The 20204-nt window shown below is 37.7% G+C and overlaps 1 protein-coding gene across 1 annotated transcript in view; it reads left to right on the top strand.

The window, feature by feature from the left end:
• Positions 1 to 1462: 1462 nt before the first annotated feature.
• Positions 1463 to 20204, top strand: part of MYOF (myoferlin) — a 61283-nt gene continuing 42541 nt past the window's right edge. The window contains exons 1-5 of the mRNA XM_072340308.1: positions 1463 to 1974; positions 7756 to 7811; positions 8664 to 8755; positions 17262 to 17370; positions 18577 to 18661. Of these exons, the coding sequence (XP_072196409.1) occupies positions 1887 to 1974; positions 7756 to 7811; positions 8664 to 8755; positions 17262 to 17370; positions 18577 to 18661 (430 nt within the window). The 5' untranslated portion in view covers positions 1463 to 1886. The remainder of the gene's footprint in view (positions 1975 to 7755; positions 7812 to 8663; positions 8756 to 17261; positions 17371 to 18576; positions 18662 to 20204) is intronic.

The raw sequence follows: 20204 nt of genomic DNA on the forward strand, positions 1-20204 counted from the left end.
GCGAGAGCTGCCTGGCCAATGGGGCGGGGCTTTCCTTCTGCTCACCTCGTGATGCCCCAGCCCTTGCGCTCACGCCGGACCACTGCGAGGCAAGGTCTCATTTGGCTGTAGTAGCACACCTGGAGCTGAGCAGGGCAGGACATGCTGCTGGTTGTTTCTCTTGTATAAAGTCATAATTAATTTTTGCTTAATTGGATTTTCCAAGTTTGCAATTAGAAGATGGTTTTACAATGCAGGCTGGTGGCAATGGTGCATTGCACGCGTTGTTTGTTAAGCGTGGCTGTCCTGCTCTGTGTGGGGCACTCCTGCAGGAAGCCCTGCAGCCAGGAGGGCTAAAAGGCTCAGAGGAGTGTTTCGTTTGAGTTGTTTGTATCCAGTTGTTCCGTCCTTGTCACCTTTCCTGATCGTGCTGTGTCGGATTGCTGCTTCTTTCCTTGGATTCCTCTCTGCTACTTAAAATCGATCCATCTTCTCTCTACAACTGCCTGGAAAGAAGCTGTGGTGGGGGCGGGGGGGGGGGAGGGGGGGATGGAGGGTTGGTGCCTTGCCTGGTAGCAGTGATGGGAGATAATGGCTTTAAGTTGCACCAAGGGAGGTTCAGGTTGGATATTAGGAAACATTTTTCCTTAGAAGGAGCAGTGAAGCACTGGAACACACTGCCCAGGGACGTGGCGGGGTCATCTTCTGTGGAGCTATTCAACAAATGTGTAGGTATGGCATTAACAGACGTGGTCAGTGGCTATGTGTGTGTGTGGGGAGGTTAAGTTGGACTTGGTGATCTTAGTGGTCTTTTCTAACCGTAGTGATTTTGTGATTCTGTTCAGTTATTCATCTGAAAAAGGAAACAAGTTTCATACCAGCTTCAAAAACAATCAGTTATGGGTAGTTCCTGTGGTTCCCCACATAAAAGCTCGGTTGACCTTTCTGGAGGGCTCGTTCTGTGCTGTTTTGTTGCCCTCTCCACCTCAAACACAGATTTTGCACAAGCAGTACGATCCACTTCCTTTTTGCACCTGGCTCACAGCTGATGAAAATCACTAGAAAGCTGAAGGTGAGGATGGGGTAGCTTGGAGAAAAGAGTTCTTGTTCTTGCCATGCAGTTTTTAGCTACATGTGCAGTCTACCACATGTGTTTGTGTTTAAAACATAGGCCTCCAATGCACAGGGTCTTATTGTGTTGTTTGTTTGTTTGCTGCACATATTTGTTTAATTCGTGTACAGTTTTACTTATGACTTCTGGCCACATCTTTTTGAGGGATCTACTAAATATGTCGCTTTAAATGCAGAAAGGCAGTAGTTTTGCACAGCCTTCTTGGCAGAGTTTAGGATTCATCTGCACGACGCTCTCAGAAGGATGGCGTGATTTCGGGCGGCTCTGTATGGAGGCAGCAGGTGGGCTGCGTGCTCCTCGTGGCTCCCTTCCAACTGCAGGTGTGTGACCGACTCTGGTTTGTCAGGCGGAGGCTCCGCAGGTGGCAGCAGGGGGCGCGCGGTCGGACTGCGAAGTCCTAAAATCGAACAGAAAAATGCAACGCCGTGCCTCGGTGTACCGAGAGACAGATGCGATGGATCCTGACTGCTGGAGCTGCCTTGAATACGTTGCTCGTGCTTGCCTCGGTTACTGATGTGATATTCATCACACAGCTGGATCTCACCAGTCAGCTCTTTTTGTGGAAAAACGCGGCTCTTGGTGTCAGTTTACAGGCACTGAATTTGTCATAGCCTTCGGGAGCGGTTCGTCATAGACCCACCCCGAGCTCCGGCAGCGCCGTGCCATTCCCTGCCGCCTCTTCCTGCTCGCGTTGCCGCCCCGAGCTGCTCCTGGTAGCCCGCGGCTTCCTTACGTGGCTCTGCGGGCGGACGGTGTTCGGTGCCGGCTCGGAGCAATGCTCCGGGTGATCGTAGAGTCTGCTTCCAACATCCCCAAAACCAAGTTTGGGAAGCCAGATCCGATCGTTTCCGTTGTTTTTAAAGGTAAGGAAAGCTGTCATACACAAACCTCCCTTCTGAAGTACGTTTAAGGGTAGTTTCCTACGTAAGAGTTAGAAAATCTGTAAAAACACGTTTGCACGAAGTTACCTCTGATGTACTGTTAGGAAAAACTTTAATTAGAGAGCCTGAAGTTACCTGCGTGGGGTTGGTCTTGGGTGGAGTGCACTGCTTTTTCCTGAGCTTCTGTCGCAGGATGCAGGTTATGGGCTTTGGCAGGGGATGAGCCCTTTGCTTTAAAATGCAGCCACATTGCAGAGATGAATTGAGTTTCAGTTCTGATATTTAAAATTAACACCCAATCAATCACTGCTCTGTCTTGAGTGTTTTGCACAGCTACTGCCCACTAACAATGCTACTGTTGCAGCACTGTACCTTTAGTTGTTGACTTCTTTATTGCTGTATTACCAGCATGTAAAACAGCAGCACAGTTACTGAAGGTGCTAGGGTAACTTTTTAACAAGATGATTTGTATTGAAAATGTTGCCATTTTGAGACTATTTATGCATCTGGGGGGGGGGCGGAGGGGGGAGAGAAAACTGGTATAATTAGCATTTACATGTAATATATAAAAACTGTATGTTTTAACTATTGCCACCACTTGTAATATGTAAAGTTAGCTATGTTTTACTATATGTGTTACCTATTGCTGTCATTTCCTCTCTTGTCTAGACTGAAGGAACTTGATTGCAAATATTGATTTATCTTAAAGGTGTAGAAAGCTGCAAGCTATCTTGGATCCTTAGATGAAGTCTGGTTTTCTAACTGCCCTGAAATGAGAATGGTATTTCTCAAAGCATGAAGTCATCAATCACTGAAAGGGCTTATCATCTTCAGAAACCAACTATGAAATCATTACATTTTGCTGGAGGCTGGAAGAGGAAGGGACAGGGGTATTCACTACCTTAGCTTCCAAAATAAAAAGTTTGCAGATACTTCAGCACCAAAAAGACACGATATCATCCCATTTCCTTTTTTTTTGCTCCTCTTTCTCAAGTTTGTCTTTGATTTTCTGTGTGTTAGGGCAAGTGGCAGAGTCTGTCTCAGGGGCTATTCATATTTTCAGCTTCTTGACATTTTCTTTGCTTTCTTGTCTCAATTTTGCCTTTCTGTGTTACTTCTGTTCCTATAGTTCCATACTACAGAGTTACCTTGTGCCTTCTCTTTTGTACCTCATGTCTGTTTAAATCCTGCCAGTAATCTGCTGTTCTTAGTATGTCATCCAGTACAATTCAGTTGTAATTAGTAAACATAATTTTCAGGATTTACTTATTTTATGTATTTACTTTGGTATTGACACTAGTACCCTAACACAAGAATTTTATAACAAACATTTCAGGACTGAGTTTACATTTATACTTTATGTTCTGTAGTTGGCATTACTGATATTCACAACCCTCATCATTTATTCAATTTAACTTCACAATTTTGGCATTTAATTTATCCTTATGTATGCCACTTCTCTTTTATGCCATTGCACTACCTAGCAGAAGTCAGCATTCTGGCTTTCTGAGCAGAGAGCTGTGTAATGTGAGCAGTGTCAAGCTTGTGCAAGCTGTTGAGGAGCCCTGATTTGCAAGTAGCTGGAAGTAGCTGGTTTGCAAGTAGCTGGTTGCTGAATGCGAAGGTGTAGGGATCACATCTGAAATACCTTGAACTTCTGGCTCTTACTGAGGTGTTTTACATGCAGCCACTTCCCTCACACCAGTTTCAAGTTCATGTAATTAAAATGTTGGTTTTTTTCCTTAGTTTTTTCAGGCTTGAGCTTTCCATAGCCTTCACTGGTGTCAAGGTTCAGCAATTTTAAGAGTTCTACTTAGTATCTCTCAGGATTAGATCTTTACAGCCATTAATGTGAAGAAAAGGCCATGACCCTACAGCTACTACTGTAGAAGGGACCAAGAACACTTTATGTGTTAACTTGCATAATTAGTGTAGTTTTATCTGTGCATGCAATAGGCTTAAACAATACTTGTGTAGGTAAGCAAGTTACAGGCTATCTAGTGCCAGCACAATTAATAAAGTGATGCCAGGTACATATAAAAAGGAAATAAGCAGCTGTTTCTATTGGATGTTTTATTTACTACAGAGGCTTTTTGCATAAGCATCCGACATTTTTTTTTGCACATTTCTATTCAGTCCAGTGGGTTGGAACATTTCATTTATTTACTTTACGAACAACTCATTGTTCAAAAAGAGCTACAGCCTGAGAGCAAACCAGTATGGCCATCTGGAACTGGCTGCTGTTGCTGTGGAATTCTGAGGTAAATGATTTGTCAAATTAATAAGAAAAAGTGTCATCATCTGCTGAAGTGGCAGGAAGTGATAATGATTATGTCAGTATTTTTTAATTTCTTGTTAAATATACCAAATTGGGGGGAAAAATGTGTAAGAGTCATCTTTGGAAACAGAAAAAAAAAACAACAACAAGCAACAAAACACCTCAGTGTAACTGCTCATAAGCTCAGTCAGGTTTAGGACATTTAGTACAGTGTTCCTTCCTTTTGACTGTCACTCAGCTTTATTCATTAAAAACCGCTATGAAACAGTATTCAGTTTAACTGGGCCTATCTGAATATATCATCATTCACTTGTGGTTAATCCAAGAGTTTTCCAGCAGATGTGCAGCCATTTATTGGTTCATATTTCAGCATATGAAAGAAAGGATTATTAGGATGTAATAATTCACAAAATACATACCTTCTGTTTTGTGGAGATTATATAACTTTCATTTTGTGACTTTTGGAGGTCTGGTTACTTGATTCTGCTGTTTCTACTACCATGCAATCTTAATTCTTCATTAAGAACAGTGCTGTGGAAAATACAGTGTAGTGGATTGTGATGCTCTTTTGAATCTCAGTTGTTACAGGAGAGTAAATACAAGATTTAAGCATTGATTGTTTCGTGGTATTGCATTTGTGTTCCTAATGATGGAATAGTGGTTGTTTAAGCAGCTCATCTTTGAATGCATTTTTTTAATACTGTCATCCTATTGGCTATCACAGAATTCTTACTGCATGGAAATATTTGCAGTGAAGAATATTGAACAACCCTTAGTAGGTATCATGCCTCTAACCAGATGAAGCATTGAAAGATTTCTTTTCCAGTATCAGGAATGGCAGAGTTACTTTTTAAGGAAACAAACATGTGGAGTGTCCCACTCATATCCACTATCATTTCTTATTATTTCTTGTTAGGGCCAAACTAAAAATGATGACAGGCCCCATCTTAGAATGTACGGTGAGTTGCACTATAGTCTTGGCTGCTGTAACTGGGTTTGTTATCAGTAGAAGAAAACAGACTGAGAACTTAAAAACTACACCGTATATCCTGTCTTGCTTGGCAATAACATGTTTAGCAAGGTAAATTTGGTGGGAAGAAAGTGTTTTTCTTACAGTTTAAAAAGCAGAAAACAAACAAAAAAAGCAGTACATGAGAAGAATGGTAATAAAATAAAAGTTTGTACAAAAAGAAAGTAGAGGAAAATATGCGACTGAGAAATATTAATGTTATACTCAGATTGACTAAAACTACATCAGAACACCAATGTATGCACTGCTTCCCAGTGTTTTCCATCCAACTTCCATACACATGCACAGCACAAGATTTTTTTTCTTATAACAGTCTAGGATATGCATACAGTTAGTGGAGTATTATAAATCTGACTTTCTTGTTTTTATGAAATAGTCCAGAGTGGGAATACTTTATTCTCTGTCAAGAATTATCTTGCCTGATGTTCAGGCCAAGACATTCCTCTCATTACAGAGTTGCATTTGAGCTTAGACAGGGATCATAGGACTCTTATTTGTTCGTTCTCTTAGTATCTATGATTCAGCGTCTCCTTTACAAACAGCTGCAACTGTTTCTTTTTCCACTGGCACCGAGAACCTCTTTTCCCTGACTCCTGGCTCCAGTTTATAGGAGGACTTTGAGTACCAATTCCAAGCCACAGACATTCCAAGATATCCAGCTTTCAAGATGCTTTGTCTTCTCTTAGATATCTTTTTTTTTTTTTTATATGAAGTAGATGTCCCTTATTGGCGTGATATTTAATTCCTTGTTCTGTAAAATGTGTCTGAAGTGTAGTAAGTTATGAACGCTCTTTCCTTTGTGGTATGATGTGAGTCAATATCCTGTATAAATTGTAGACAATGCCTGTTACATAAATGCAAGTCAGTTCTCGCAATTTGTATTGTGGGATGCCTTTTTTTTTTTTTTTTTCCAGTACAGTACACTCCAATCCAATAGAAGCAATCATCACAGGCTCCTGCTTGAATAGTGTATTGATGAACCTGCCCATGTGGCATGTCTTTGCTCTCGTTTCTCAGACCTTTACACAGTTTTCCTAGCAAAGTAGAGGCATTAGCTTGCAAGTAATAAGAGTGCTACCACCTTTACTGTACTCCTTGAACTCAAGAAGTCTGTCTGTAATGTGGACTTCTCGAGATGGCTGAGCATCAGACAGATCAGCAGCTAGGATACTGACTTTGCTGAGATGCACACATTTGTTGACACTATTATATGACATTTCTCTTTAGAGATCTGCTTGATTGCTGGCATTCTGTGCTCCTAAGTGTTGTGTCAAGACATCTTCTCTATCAGAGCTGTATGCCTGTAGTGCAGCTAAAACTTAAAATATAATTCTATTGTAACAGAAGTTTCATTTCCCTTTCTCAGGGGTGAGGAGGTCTGCAGAGGGCCTCTGCAGCAGTTACTTGTAGTATTCCTCACCAAAGAAGGAACTTGAATTGAAATACCACAATCTAAGAAATTTACAATCCTTCTGTCATTTGTAGGTTAACCAAATGCAAATTTTACCATGAAGTATTTGTTTATAAAGTCATACATGTGACACCTCTGAAAGCCTTTTATTTTTTTCCCCCCCTCTGGGAGGACTGTAATTCCTCTTAAATGCAGATGTACTTCTGTTAATATTTGCTCATTGAAAGCAGAATATGCTGACAGTTTAATATCTTAAGGTTTTGGTTTTTTTCAAGTAACGCTATTTCAGATTTAGACTATTGTGCAATAGAGATTTAGTATCTGTGCAGCCTGTTGCCTTTACTAGTAAAGTTCTGAGATCACCATACAATTAGATGTCTCCAGGCTTTTTAGTTTGTGTTATTCCATCAGTACTGTATTTGCAGTCAAAAGCCACAAAAGATAACTAAGCAATAATTTTGCTTTATGAAAATAGGTCTAGCCATGCTTAAACAAAACAAAATAAAAAGCCTCAGCAACCTCTGAAGTTGCCCAGGAAAGTTTTGTTTGTTTTTTTTTTAACTGGACAGTCTGCAGATATTGAAAGGGGGCTCTATAGTTGTACAAGTGTATAGTTATAATTACAAAGTGAATGGATAGCTAGAGGGTATATAAGAAAAGACTCACCAGTGTTGAGGCTCACAGTCAAGATGGATGCTCACCAATTTTAAGGCTTGCCACAATGGATCAATCTCCACAAAGAGATGCTACCTTAGTGGTGGTCAGCCCTTAAATGGGATCAAGGAGAGGTGGTGTCGAGCTCCACCCCCTATTAAGGAGCACAGCTGAATTACCTTCACCTGTGCTCCTGCAGCTGGCCCATCGCTTGCCTCAGATGACTGATCAGAGATTCAGGCTGTGATTATTAGTTTCCCATACAGGGGCCAAAAGAATTGGAAAGTTTGGTTTAAAGCTCAAGTTTTGTTTTGAAAAATGAAAGGAAAAATTTTGGAACGTGTAATACTTCAGTGAAATCAAATGATTGTTCTATATTCGTCTTTCCAGATGAAAAAAAGAAAACAAAGAAAATTGATAGCGAACTCAATCCTGTTTGGAATGAGGTAATTTTTATTTTAACTAATTCTTGATCCTTTATGATACAAAGCACTTGTAAAATTTGAAAGTCAGTTTCTAGACTTATGAATATTAGAGGCTGCGCTAATGAATGTATGTTCTTAAAAGTGTTAGTAAATATAAGTGAATGGGTTCATCCTGTGCCACTGACTGTAATGCAGTAAATAATGATTTTAGGTAAATGGAAATGAGTATCTGGTGAATCTGTGGTGTGTGGTTGGTATTTTTTTTCCTTCTTACTTTGGACCAAGTGATATTCAGCCCTTCAGTGCTGTACATGACTGTGTAATTGGATCTTTTATGATATACTAAGAAAAAAAAAACCACAGAATGAATTGTAAATTGAAGTTCCTTGTGGTTTATGCTAAGGCTGCTGTTTTGCATCTTCAGTAATATCTTTCTTGGGGGAAATATTTTCCTTTTTTTTTTTTTTTTTTTTTTTTTTTTTTTTTTAAACAATCCATTTAGTTTATAACATGTAAGAAAGAGAATCCTCAAATATTTATGTAAATTCAACAGCAACTGATGAATAACAATAAAATATTTAGTATGACAAAGTGGAGCTGCAAAAGATAGAATCTGGATATGAAACAATTGAGTTCTTTTTCTGTATTGTTAATAGAAAGCAGCAACTCAGTGTTCTTTGAGCATGTTCCAAGGTTTTAAATTTTGCTTTTGCAAATGCTAGTGCATACTTGTATATCTTGTATATCTCTAACTAAAAGCAGAATTTATTTCTGACTATTTTGCCCTATAATTACTGTAATGTTAATTACTTTGTATGTAACTTGTACTATGAGTTAGTTTTTTTACTGCTTTTTTTTTTTTTTTTTCCTCAGATTCTTGAATTTGACTTGAAAGGAATCCCTCTGGATAATTCATCTTCCCTGACAGCTATTGTGAAGGATTTTGAAACAATTGGACAAAACAAGTAGGTACTTTGCAACATTAAACACAACTTTTAATGTAGTTAAATGATTCATTTGGTACTCCCTTATAGTTAAGGTCCTTGTGTTAGTAGACTTCTGTCACTTCAGATATCTGGAGCAGGTCGCTGTCTTGCAGAAGTGTGCAGTGCAGTACCCAAAACTACTGCACTTAATAAATTTCCAAAAATTAACCCTGAACAAATTGTAATGCTGTTATAGCTCTTAGCTTTAAAATCTCTCCAAGACGCTGTATTTTACATTTGTATTTATTTATATATATAAATACAATTCTTAAAATATATATTTATGTATATATATACATATATATACACATTGTGTGTGTGTATATATATATACATACACACACACACACACATATATATACATATATATATATATATGCTCTTATCCAAAATGAGATGTCAGTTCCCTACTACTTTGTACGAAGTTCCAAGATGTTCCAAGATTCCTTTCCTGGTCAGCCCTTCTTCCTCTCCATGAATGCCAAGTAGGGCTATTGCTGTTTTGAAAGGCAGTGATGGTAAAATTGCGTATTTTATGACACCATATATATTTGCACCTATTGGTAGTAGTCTATTTCCACTGTAGATTTTTCTTTATGCCTTTCTACCTCCTCCCAACACTTAAATTGCAGTTTGTATTTTTATAGTGGTTCTTCAGGTCTGCCTTTAAAACTCTTATGTGAGCAGTTGCCCTCAGGTCTCTGATTTCTAAGATTTCTTTAGGTCAGTAAAACATGCCTTTGGCTTTAGGAAAATCCCAGAAACCACTTCAGGGAGGAAAGCTTGCCAGGAATCTGAACGTTGTAATGGAATTTGTAGATTATTACCAAATAAGGGTAGGTACTTAGCTCGAGCCCTTAAAATACTGCGTTCTGTACAGGGATTCAAACTGTAGCAAGCGTGTTTTTCAAACCCTTTTTGTAACTATCATCTGGGCTTGTGAATTGGGCTTGTGAAACCTAACCACACTTTATACAAATTCCATGCTTATGTGGTGTGTTCTGCTTGCTTATTCTGTGTACAAATTAAAAAAAAAAAAAAAAAAAAAAAAAAAAAAAAAAAAAAAGTGAAATTGGGAAAGTGATTTCCCAGAACTGTGCAACAATACATATAGTCCACACTGAAGACAGAGCAGTGCCTGCAAAGTCATCACCTTTGAAAATAAATCCTCCACGTGTTTGCAGTATGTGATGTATTTGGCAAGGAAACAGGATAAGCAGAGTTAGAAGTAGGAATAGATGAGTAAGCGTCCTGGCTCTAATGTGGTAATAGGAAATGTCATCTCAAAGTTTCGTTTAAAGAAAGAAAGCACTGTAGCAGCAGAAGAGGGTTTGTGTTAATAAATATGTAGTGATGGGAGCATATAAAAGAGAAAGTTCTGGAATAAGTTTCCCACATAATACTTGCATATTTCTGCAGAGTTACTGATCGTATTTAGTATTACTAAGTTGGGGAAGCTTTTAGATCTGCCATGTGATTGTTTTGACATTGCTTACACTCTTTAGAATCGTCTGGTTTTTGTTTTTATCAAGGTGATCTCTATCACAGTTTAAGAGTCTCTAAAAACAAATGAGACGACAATTTATTTGAATTAAGAATTTTTTAAAAATTTTCTTTTTTTTTTTTAAATAGAAAAATCTTATCTTTAAAGACAAAATCTTGTACTCAGCCAAACGTAGTACTATGTTTACTGTCTCGAAGTGCATAAAATAATAGAAATTAAGTTTATTTCCAGGTTATTATCCTCGTTCGTTTGTAATCATAGAATAGTTTGAGTTGGAAGGAACCTTTAAGGATAATCTAGTCCAACTCTCCTGCAATGAACAGGAACATCTGCAGCTAGATTAAGAAGAATGTAGGTTTTTAGTTCTTAGAATAATTCAAATTTTTGCTCCCAAATGAAGCCTTTTTCATGACATCTAGCTCTGCTAACTTCTGCTGACTTCCAAGAAATGAGCACTTTACATTTCTAGTTAGGGAACTATTAAAGTCTGTGCAAGGTTTGTGAAAGTCTTCTACTGCAAGGAAGTCAATTACACAATTCTTTTTTCTTTGGATATATCTGAGAAGATTTGTGTTGAAAACCTCTCCAGTTAATTCTTCTATGAATTTGTTGCCCCGTGAGGTGGATAGCCAAAGCAAGGGCAAAATTATATTGCAGGTATCTCAGCAGAGTGCAGCATGTAGCTACAGCAGCACCCTGTTCTGAAAAGATGCTTAGTAGAAGAGTGTGCAAATGGCGCTGCCTTGCATTGTCTGCATTCTAGTTCAGAACTGGGAAGGTAGAGTTCAGTGTCTGCCTATGGTCCTTAGTACTGTTATTATAAATGACATTAATGTTAAACAAAGCAACAAACAAATATAAGACAGGGCAGGAGAGTGAATGCTGTAGTGTATTGCATTAATGTTTAGATATAATATTGATGTTGTTGACTGAACTCAAGCTTTTTAGACGTAAAGGCCCATTATTTCAGTAAAACAGTCTTTGTTGTGGACTTTTGACATTAGTTGTGAGCTTTGGAATTATGTCTTGTGCTTAATGTAATGGGATTTGACTCTAAATCAAAGAAATTGTTCATTACTGTAATCTTTTCTGTAGAGGTTCATGCTTTTATTTTACTTTATTTTATTTTATTTTGAATTCTAGATTGAACTGGGATTTAGCTTCTGATTGTAACATGTTAGTGTAGGGGATTGTGTTTGCTGAGAGAGAGCAATGAGAAGAAACTACACCGTGTGTTCAGCCTTATTTTCTTTGTTCTAGAGGAACATTCTTATAGTGATGCAGGATGAGGAGCACTGTGGATGACTCATTGCTTTGGCATGTTTCTGTAAAAACAAGCTTGAAAGAACACTTGAATGTTTTCCCTTTCTCTTTTCCTGGAGATAGAATTTACTGTTCTATTTACTGGATTACTGATCTTCTGCAGGTAGATGAAATGAGTACTGTTCATGGTAAAAAGGCAAAGTTGTTCAAAAAGATAAACCTAGCAAACCACACTTACATGTATGTGGACAGATCATCATAAGAATAAACCAGAAACCTCTCATGTGATCTGTGTTGAGCTAGATTTTCCAATGTAAAGTTGTCTGAAAAGAGAACACATCTGCTTTCTATTATGTCTAGAAATGTTAGTTGAACGATTTCAGACTCTCCGAACAAATCCTTATGCAGTTAAAGATAAATAAATAAAACTGCATCAGTCATCCCTGAGAAGTTTAGATGAAATACCATTAAGTTACAATCTTGTTTGAATGAAGTGATCTTAATTTGATTTGAAGGGAAGAGCTGGGATTTCGTGTTTCTCTGTGTTCTTTGTGTAGTGAGTAACATAGCAACACAGAGGAGAAACAGACTGGGCACACCCTTGCAGTGCAGCAAACAATCATGTTTAAGTATTTTCCATAGGTACACAATTACTGGATTGTTTGAATTTTCCTGCAGTTGGATCCTGTAGTGTGAATTCCTTTCTATGTCAGAGTGGCTGTGCATGAATTGGCTTTTCTTCGCATACGTTACATGCAAGAACTAGGCTGGTTAAGGTTCAGCTTGGGAGTTTTCTGCTTTGCACATAACATCTCTGTATTGTTTCTTAAAGTTTGTTTGTACAACAGCTATTATCTAATAACTAAAGAAGACTAAAAGCAGTTGGTTTGCTCTTAATAAACATTTTCAAACACAAGATAAGTAACAGAGGATGGGTGTTGGGTCTTGTAACACAGAAGCTATAATGCAACATATATACTGAAAGAGTAAGTGTGGAAATTATAACTGTTACATTCAAGTTTGCTGATGAGAACAATCAATAAAAGCTCTGCCAAAGTAAGCTCTAAAAAAAAAGGCAGAAGAATTCAAAGGCTTGAATGTCTGCTGATTTATGGTTACTTGGAACTCAGTACAAGTAGTATTTAAGCAGATGGAGTACTTGATATGCCAAAGAATTCAGTATAAGTTGTTACCTTCAAACAGAGATAGAGTAATAAAATGATTGGTACTGTGAGTTAGCATTTCCTGATCCAGGAATGGGTGTGAAGTTTTACTTCTCTTGGGTATTTATTTGGGCAGCTAACAGGAAGTGCTAACCACAGCACTAACAGATTAATTAGTATTAGCATACATACAGCACTGCTTCTAATAGTTGGACATCAGAAACTTAGTGATTTCATGCTGATAAACTTAAGTATTTCCATTGATTATGAACAGGAAAATATCACAGGCCTAGTATGGTAAATTATACTTCAAGGGGTTTAATATCTGCTTCTGAATGTGGAAGTTATGTTTCTCTTTTGAGGTCTTATTCTGTGATATAGCAGAACTGCTTGTGGCAAGGCAGGTTCTTTTGCTTTCCTACTGCAAAGCCGGAAAAGTTTGAGACCTGCCTGACAGGACACATTGCATGTGCCAGTCTTAGGGGTGGTTGGATAAGTATGTATGCAGAGTTAAAAAGCAGCGCTTGGCTGCTTAAAGAAAAAGACTCCCCGTCACCTTTAAAGTCATGACTGCAGTGGGAAATTGCAGGCAATCCTGCCTTGAGGTAAAGAAGTCTAGAGAACCCAGAGGAACAGATCCAATTCATATAGATCCATAATAATGGTGCAGAGAACTGGGCATCTATCAGAAGTGAGTGCAGTAGTAGACCTCGCAGAAAAAAGATTAAACAGCAACAAATTGCTCAGAAACATGGTGACAGTGCTTAGCTGATAGGCTCTCATGTGACTTAGACCAAATGTTAGGGAGAGAAACAGCTTGGGAAAAGGCTTTCTTCAAGAGTTGTCGAAGTCATAAAGGTGAGACTTAGTGATGACCTTGAAGCAGTCCTTGTTACTTTTGAAAACAAGACTTTAACCCTTGAGTAGCCACATGATCAAAACCAGACTGGACTGGCAGTGTGTTGTAGTCAACCCTTAGCTGGGGTCTGAACAGTTTTAGAGCAGTTCTGTCATTCTTACAAGGGAGGAGTGAAACAACTGGCATCCGATGAAAAGGACCACATTGAGGAAGGCAAAGGACTAACTGCCCAAAGTTTCTTTGAAGCTTAAAGTGAGTCTAGGATAGTGTATCAGCTATTTATTAGATTTCTTAGTCTTGTTGTAGTGGAAAAGATAGGAGACTCTTGTCCAGCCTGGTAGAGGAGGGTGAAACGAAGGACTGCAGAGGAAACTGGAAGCAGGCAGGTGGTCTGTCTAACTGGCTCAGCCTCCCTGTGGTGATCAGTATCTTAGAAAAGATTACAATGTATTTAAATCTGTGCACTGTTTTTACTTAAGACAGAGAAGGATACAGAAGTGCAAACTTAGGCTGCAAACTACCACTAAGAGCTATTCCTTCAGTTAATGTCAGCAGATAAGAGGGTGTGGTTGCTGAACTAGTCAGCCAGATGAAGCTCTTTTCTAAGTTAATAGAAGTCACTCCAGCTCATATCAAAGGATAATAGCAAGCATGCATGCAAATTTTTTCTGCTTAAGTACGTGGGAATAGATTTTATTTGCCTTTCTCTAGAATCAGGTATGGCTAGTTGGTTTTTAGTACTCTTGGTTTTGTTTCTTTTTTTCTTTTTTTCTTTTTTTTTTTTTCCTTTTTCTTTTTTTTTTTTCCTTTTTCTTTTTTTTTTTACCTTTTGTGATACTTCAATGTGTGCATATTTATGTTTGTCATTCTCAGATAAAAAGGCATAGTCATAGTTGAAGGATTTGAGGAAAAAATTGAAATATAATTTTTTATTAATTTTTCACTGAAGGAAGAATAGTGAAAAATTGATTTTCAGTATCAAGTTGCATAAAGGAAATTCAAGCACTGGTTCCTTTCATTTATAGGAGCTGTTTCTCATTTATCCATCTACTTGCTTTCAATGGTATTTACATCTTAGAAGCTATGAGATAAAAAGGCATTAAACTACACAGGATTTTCCTGGCTTAACCACTTTGAGCTGGAATGAACTTTTTTTTGACTTCTCTTTGACAGTTGAATGATGTAACTGCCCACAGGACATTTGTTCTTATTGTGGTAAAATCTGGCCAAGGGCAGAGGAGAGTGTTTGTCCGGTATATAATGTCAGTCTTATGTGACTTTGTGGAGCACCAGTTTGGGGAATGTTAAGACATGGGGGTTGGGGGGAAAAGCCTTTTATCTGTTTGAGAAAGGCCATCTACTGTTGTTTCCTGTGCTCAGTATACATTACTGCCTGGTGTCAAGATTTGCTGAATGAAATCACTACTGAAAGCAATGTCAAATAATACTACAGTTGGAGGTATATATAAGAGCACTGCAGTAATGCATATCCAATATACATAATCCACAGGAGAACGATTCTTAAGCTCCTTGAAATGCATGGAGTCAGTGTCAGCTAATGTCTAGCTCTGTACAACAGTTTGTAAGAAGTGAAAATGTACCTAGGATTGATTAAATGTCTACTGAAAATAACCTGTATTTCTGTAGCTTTTAAAGAACACTGGGTCAAGACTACACTACTGAGTGGAGGTGTCTGTTTAATGAAGGGATGAAAGGCAGGTGTCAGAAATGGAATCAGAGTTTCAATTGTGATCATTTTAAAGGATAGAACAGCTTCACCTGGGCAGCATGGCCTGATCTTAAACTGCTTTTTACATCTAGCCTATCCCCTGTTTGTCAGGAATATGTGATGCAAAGCTAGAATATTACTGTGCTGTGGCAATTCTTGTTAGATGTTTTGGAGGAGATGGGGCTTGTGGATTAGGACTGGCTGCTGAATGAGGATTGCCAGCCTGCCAGCTCACAGTGACTTTTTTCTGTGGCACATCATATTGCATTACAGGACCAAAAGCAATTGAAATTAATTTCTGACAGTAAAGAGAGGACTTTGAATATTAATTCATAACCTAATTTAGAGACAATGTTGTATGGAAAATAACTCAGATTAAGAGGACACCTGTGAAACTAGGAGACTTGACTTGGTGCCCTGTTGCATCCTTTTGCTTTTAAAGTCCTGTGACAAACTAAAGAAGTTATTAGACAGAGCAAAAGAGAAGGAGTGTAAGAAAGATCTCTGGAAGCTAAAGAGAAGTTAAGGCTTGAAGGACAAGTGTGTAAGCGGTGATATAAAAAATCTGAGCTCTGAATCAAGATGGTATTTTAGGCCTGTGATTTAGCTGAGAAGATGTTGTTTGAAACTTCTTAGTGAAAGAGAGGACTGGAGAGGTTCTGAAAGCTGGAGTATCCCGCCTCAAAAGTAACTGAAGTGTTCAGTGAAGTGGCAGATAAAACAAAATGGCAATAGTATGAATGCAAACGGAGCAGAATGTTTTTCAAGGTGGGACAGAGATTAAGACAAGGGAAGGTACATTGGGAAACAGAATGTAACCCTCTAGACAAGTTCAATGAGAAATGTCAGTAGGGAACTGGAGGAAAGTTCTGCATCTAGTATGCATATTCAGTAATGTATGTTCTCTTAACATAGCACATGAGAATGGCTATGATAATGCTTCATGTCATAAATGCCTTTGGATCCTTAGCCTCTGCATGAAAAGCACCATAATCTAAAAAACAGTGTAATCTACTCAAAGGGACTGCACTTAGATCTTTTTTTCCTGTGTCAGCAGCAAATTTGTTTGAAAAAGGTCTTTTACAGTATTTACAGGATGAAATTATCCTACAGATTTCTCACTGGTAAGAATTTCGCTTATTCCAGTAATCCATTTTATAGGTGTTAAGTGTTACTACATATTTTTGTAACTAAATGCAGTACCAGACATCATGAGACTGATTCCACACAAATAGAAACTCAGCCTAAAATAAATGTCTCAAGTTAAAAATGAATGCAGTTTTTCCTTTTTAATGAAGATGACAATTAGAGAGGCAGTTTGAAGAAGGCAGAAGTAGCTCTAGAGAGTCTGATTCATAACTCTTGGGCATCTTCTTTTGGTAGGTCTCTCTAGAGGCATATATAAACATTTAGAGAATTAAGAGGCAAGTATGATAAATATATTTGGAAATGTAGAGTATGGTAAAAAGATTATTTTGTGAAGAATGTAGAAAGAATATTGATTGCATTTGTTCTGTTTCATTGTTTTTATTACAGAGAAGTGTGTGTGCCTTTTTGTGCATGTTTTTATGTAAAGATGTTACAGCTGTATCACACAGTACTTTTCACCTGAGGGTTTGCAAAACCATATAGGAAAAGATTAGATTACCAGTGAGAACTATGAGTGAAACAAGTAACATGAATGATGATGGTTATACAGAATGTAATAATCAGAAATGTATGTATATGTATATTTTATTTACTTTTTAACAGTATCTCTTCTGTAAAGAAAATGAGTACCTATATGCTCAGTGAAAAAGAAAATATGAATTATTACTACTCAGTCATTAGATGACATTTGCAGTGATCTTTTGGGTTTTCAAGTTACAGATGGAATCATTTGGTTTACAGACACAAGCTATGGATGAAAAAGATCTTGTGCTTAACAAATACTTGTATTTCTAATGATGATTTTTACTTCATTTCAGGTTGATTGGCAGTGCATCCATAGCACTTAAGGATCTCGTAGGTAACCAAAGCAGATCATGCCCTTTCAAATTCATACCTCTGCTAAATGAAAGGGGACAAGAAACTGGGGTGAGTGACTTATATTTCCTGCTCTTACTTTATTCTTGATCAAAATGCACCAGCAGCAAGAAGCAAATATATTTCAAAGTTATTTTTATTGTATAGATTATAATGCTTTCCAGTTTTGTAGTAAAAGTTTAGACACATATAGTTTATAGCAAGATGTAATTATTCATGTATAGGCACCTTGACTAATGTCAGAGAGATTCCTTTAGGTTAGTTAAATTTTCTGTATATGTGTTACAGATACAGTGAGTCACAGGGTGTATGTGAAAATCAGCCTAGTATTTTATATATATATATATATATTTTATTTTTTTTTCATAAGTAACAAGTTGACTTCACTTTTTGCTGTATTCTTTCTAATTTCCACCTGTGTCATAGCTGTGATTCTAGGAAGCACATAATCATGTGAATTTTTACTTCCAGCTCAGTTCAGAAAATTACACAAGAATTGCTTAACTTAGTTTAGCATGTGTTGAAATTTAACAGAGTGATTAACTAATGTCTGATAAAAGTAATGTCTAGAACTAAACTTACTGTTTGTGCAGACTGGCTGCTAAGGCACTTCATGTTACATTCCAGCTCACATAATAAGAGTCCTTAAAGGGTAATTTCAGTATTTCATCAGCTACAGTTTAGTATCATGGTTAGTTGGTCATGGAGTCTTTCTTTTTTTCCTGACTCCTCATGTTACTGTGGCAACTACGAATAATAATATTTTATTCAATCATCTAAAACCACAGTCAAGCACAAAAAGGAAGTTCTGCAATCAGAATGGAAAATGACATGTGTTTTTTCTTCCAGGATGGAAGTATGAACAGGCAGTTTACAGAGCCAGATAGGAAATGTTGCTTGTTTTTCAGATTCTGTTTCTTGTCAGATAGTGTTATTTCTCTCTGTCTTTGTTTTTTCACTTATATGTGTAAGATATCACCTAATCTGCATCAGTATCATGAAACTAAATAAATTAATATTTGTTGAATGTGTTATGTACTTGTATTGGAACTGCTTTTTCTAAATATAAACAAGGCAATATCTTTTTTTTTTTTTTTTTTAAATAAAATCTTAGAGCAATACTCTGAAATTTTATTATAAACTTACCTGTGAACGTACATAGTTGTTCTAATACTGTACATGAATAGTAGCTCTCTGCTTTAAACGAGTTGTTGTGAACACTGCGTACTTCATAGGAAACCATGTATTTTTCTATAGGCAACTATAGATTTGGTAGTAGGATATGAGCCACCAGCCGGACCTGCAAACCCAAATGACCCAGGAGGAACCAATACACAAGAAGGTATTTCAATCATTTTTCTTAAAATTATTGTTTGTGTCCTGTGTATCATTTTAACCAGACTTTTGCTGAGAATGCTTTTGAGATACTCCATTTTTTCCAAGTCGTCAGGGAACTGTGAAGGAACAACTTTTTTCAGGTAAATAATCGTGCTAATGGTTAGACTGTGCTTGTGCAGAAATAACTAAATGTAATAAATACTATATGGTTGAGAAGGAGTAAATCAGTTTGACCATTATCTACTGATATCAGGTAACATAGGACAGAAAAAAAAAAAGTTAAAGTTCAAGTTAAAAATGAAGCGCTGAGTCAGGGTGTTTAATCAAGTTGTGTGTTTCAACCAGGGCAGGTGGATTCTTAAAGTTGTTAGGGAGACGGAGATTTCCAGTTACGAAATATATGTCAGTTATGATTTTGGGCATCTCTTACAAGGCTCGTTGAGGAATTAATTATGCAAATTGATCAACATCCTATGTTGGTAAACGAACTCATGAATTTAGTAAACAGTTCTGTTAATGCTAACTACCATACACAGCATGTTCTTCCTGTGCATTTTACCATATTCACTGTCCTTCACTTAATAAAGGAAGCTAAAAACACAAGGGAAATGACACTTCTGTGGTCTATATATTTATAGATCCTGTTTCATAATTCTGGAATTTCACTGTATGATTCAGTACTGCAGTGTCATGGGGTCGTAGAACTGTGTTCCACAAAGATACTGTGATTTTAGAACCCTCATTAAAGAGGATTTTTAAGAAACTTCCCCTTATTCTGGAGGTGGATTCAAAGTTTTATTTTAGATGGCAGTATCTGCCTTCACAAATGCATGAATGGTTTCATATTTTCAAGATACTGCTATGCTACAGTCTAGTCTTGCTGCTAGGAAAAATAGCTTCAGCTGGTGGATGGCAAGCTGAACGTGAGCCAGCATTCTGCATTTGCAGCCCAGAAAGCCAACCGTATCCTGGGCTGCATCAAAAGAAGTGTGGTCGGCAGAGATGTGATTCTGCCTCTGCTCTGCACTGGCATGCGCACATGGAGTCATCAGTACAAGAGAGACACGGACCTGTTGGAGTGCATTCAGAGGAGGGCCACGAAAATGATTCAAGGGGTGGAACAAGTACAAGCTGAAAGAAATGGTGCTGTTCAGCCTGGAGAAGAGAAGGCTCTGAGGGTGGCCTTTCAGTATCTAAAGGGAGGCTGAAGGCAGACTCTTCAGTAGGGTTTGTTGTGATAAGGCAAGGAGAAATAGTTTCAAACAAATAGAGAGATTTAGATTGGATGTAAGGAAGAAGGTTTTTTTGTTGTTTGTTTGTTTTTTACACTAAGGGTGATTGAGAGACTGGTGCAGGTTGCCCAGGGAGGTGATGGATGCCTCATCCCAGGAGACATTCAAGGTCAGACTGGACAGAGTTCTGGGCAACCTAATTTAGCTGTAGATGTCCCTGTTCATTGCAGGGCAGTTGGACTAGATGACCTTTAAGGGTTCCTTTCAACTCAAATGATTATATAATTCTAATTGTCTTAGATAACCTGCACCCCA

This window comes from Excalfactoria chinensis, chromosome 6 (assembly GCF_039878825.1).
Source record: "Excalfactoria chinensis isolate bCotChi1 chromosome 6, bCotChi1.hap2, whole genome shotgun sequence".
In the NCBI taxonomy this organism is placed as follows: Eukaryota; Metazoa; Chordata; class Aves; order Galliformes; family Phasianidae; genus Excalfactoria; species Excalfactoria chinensis.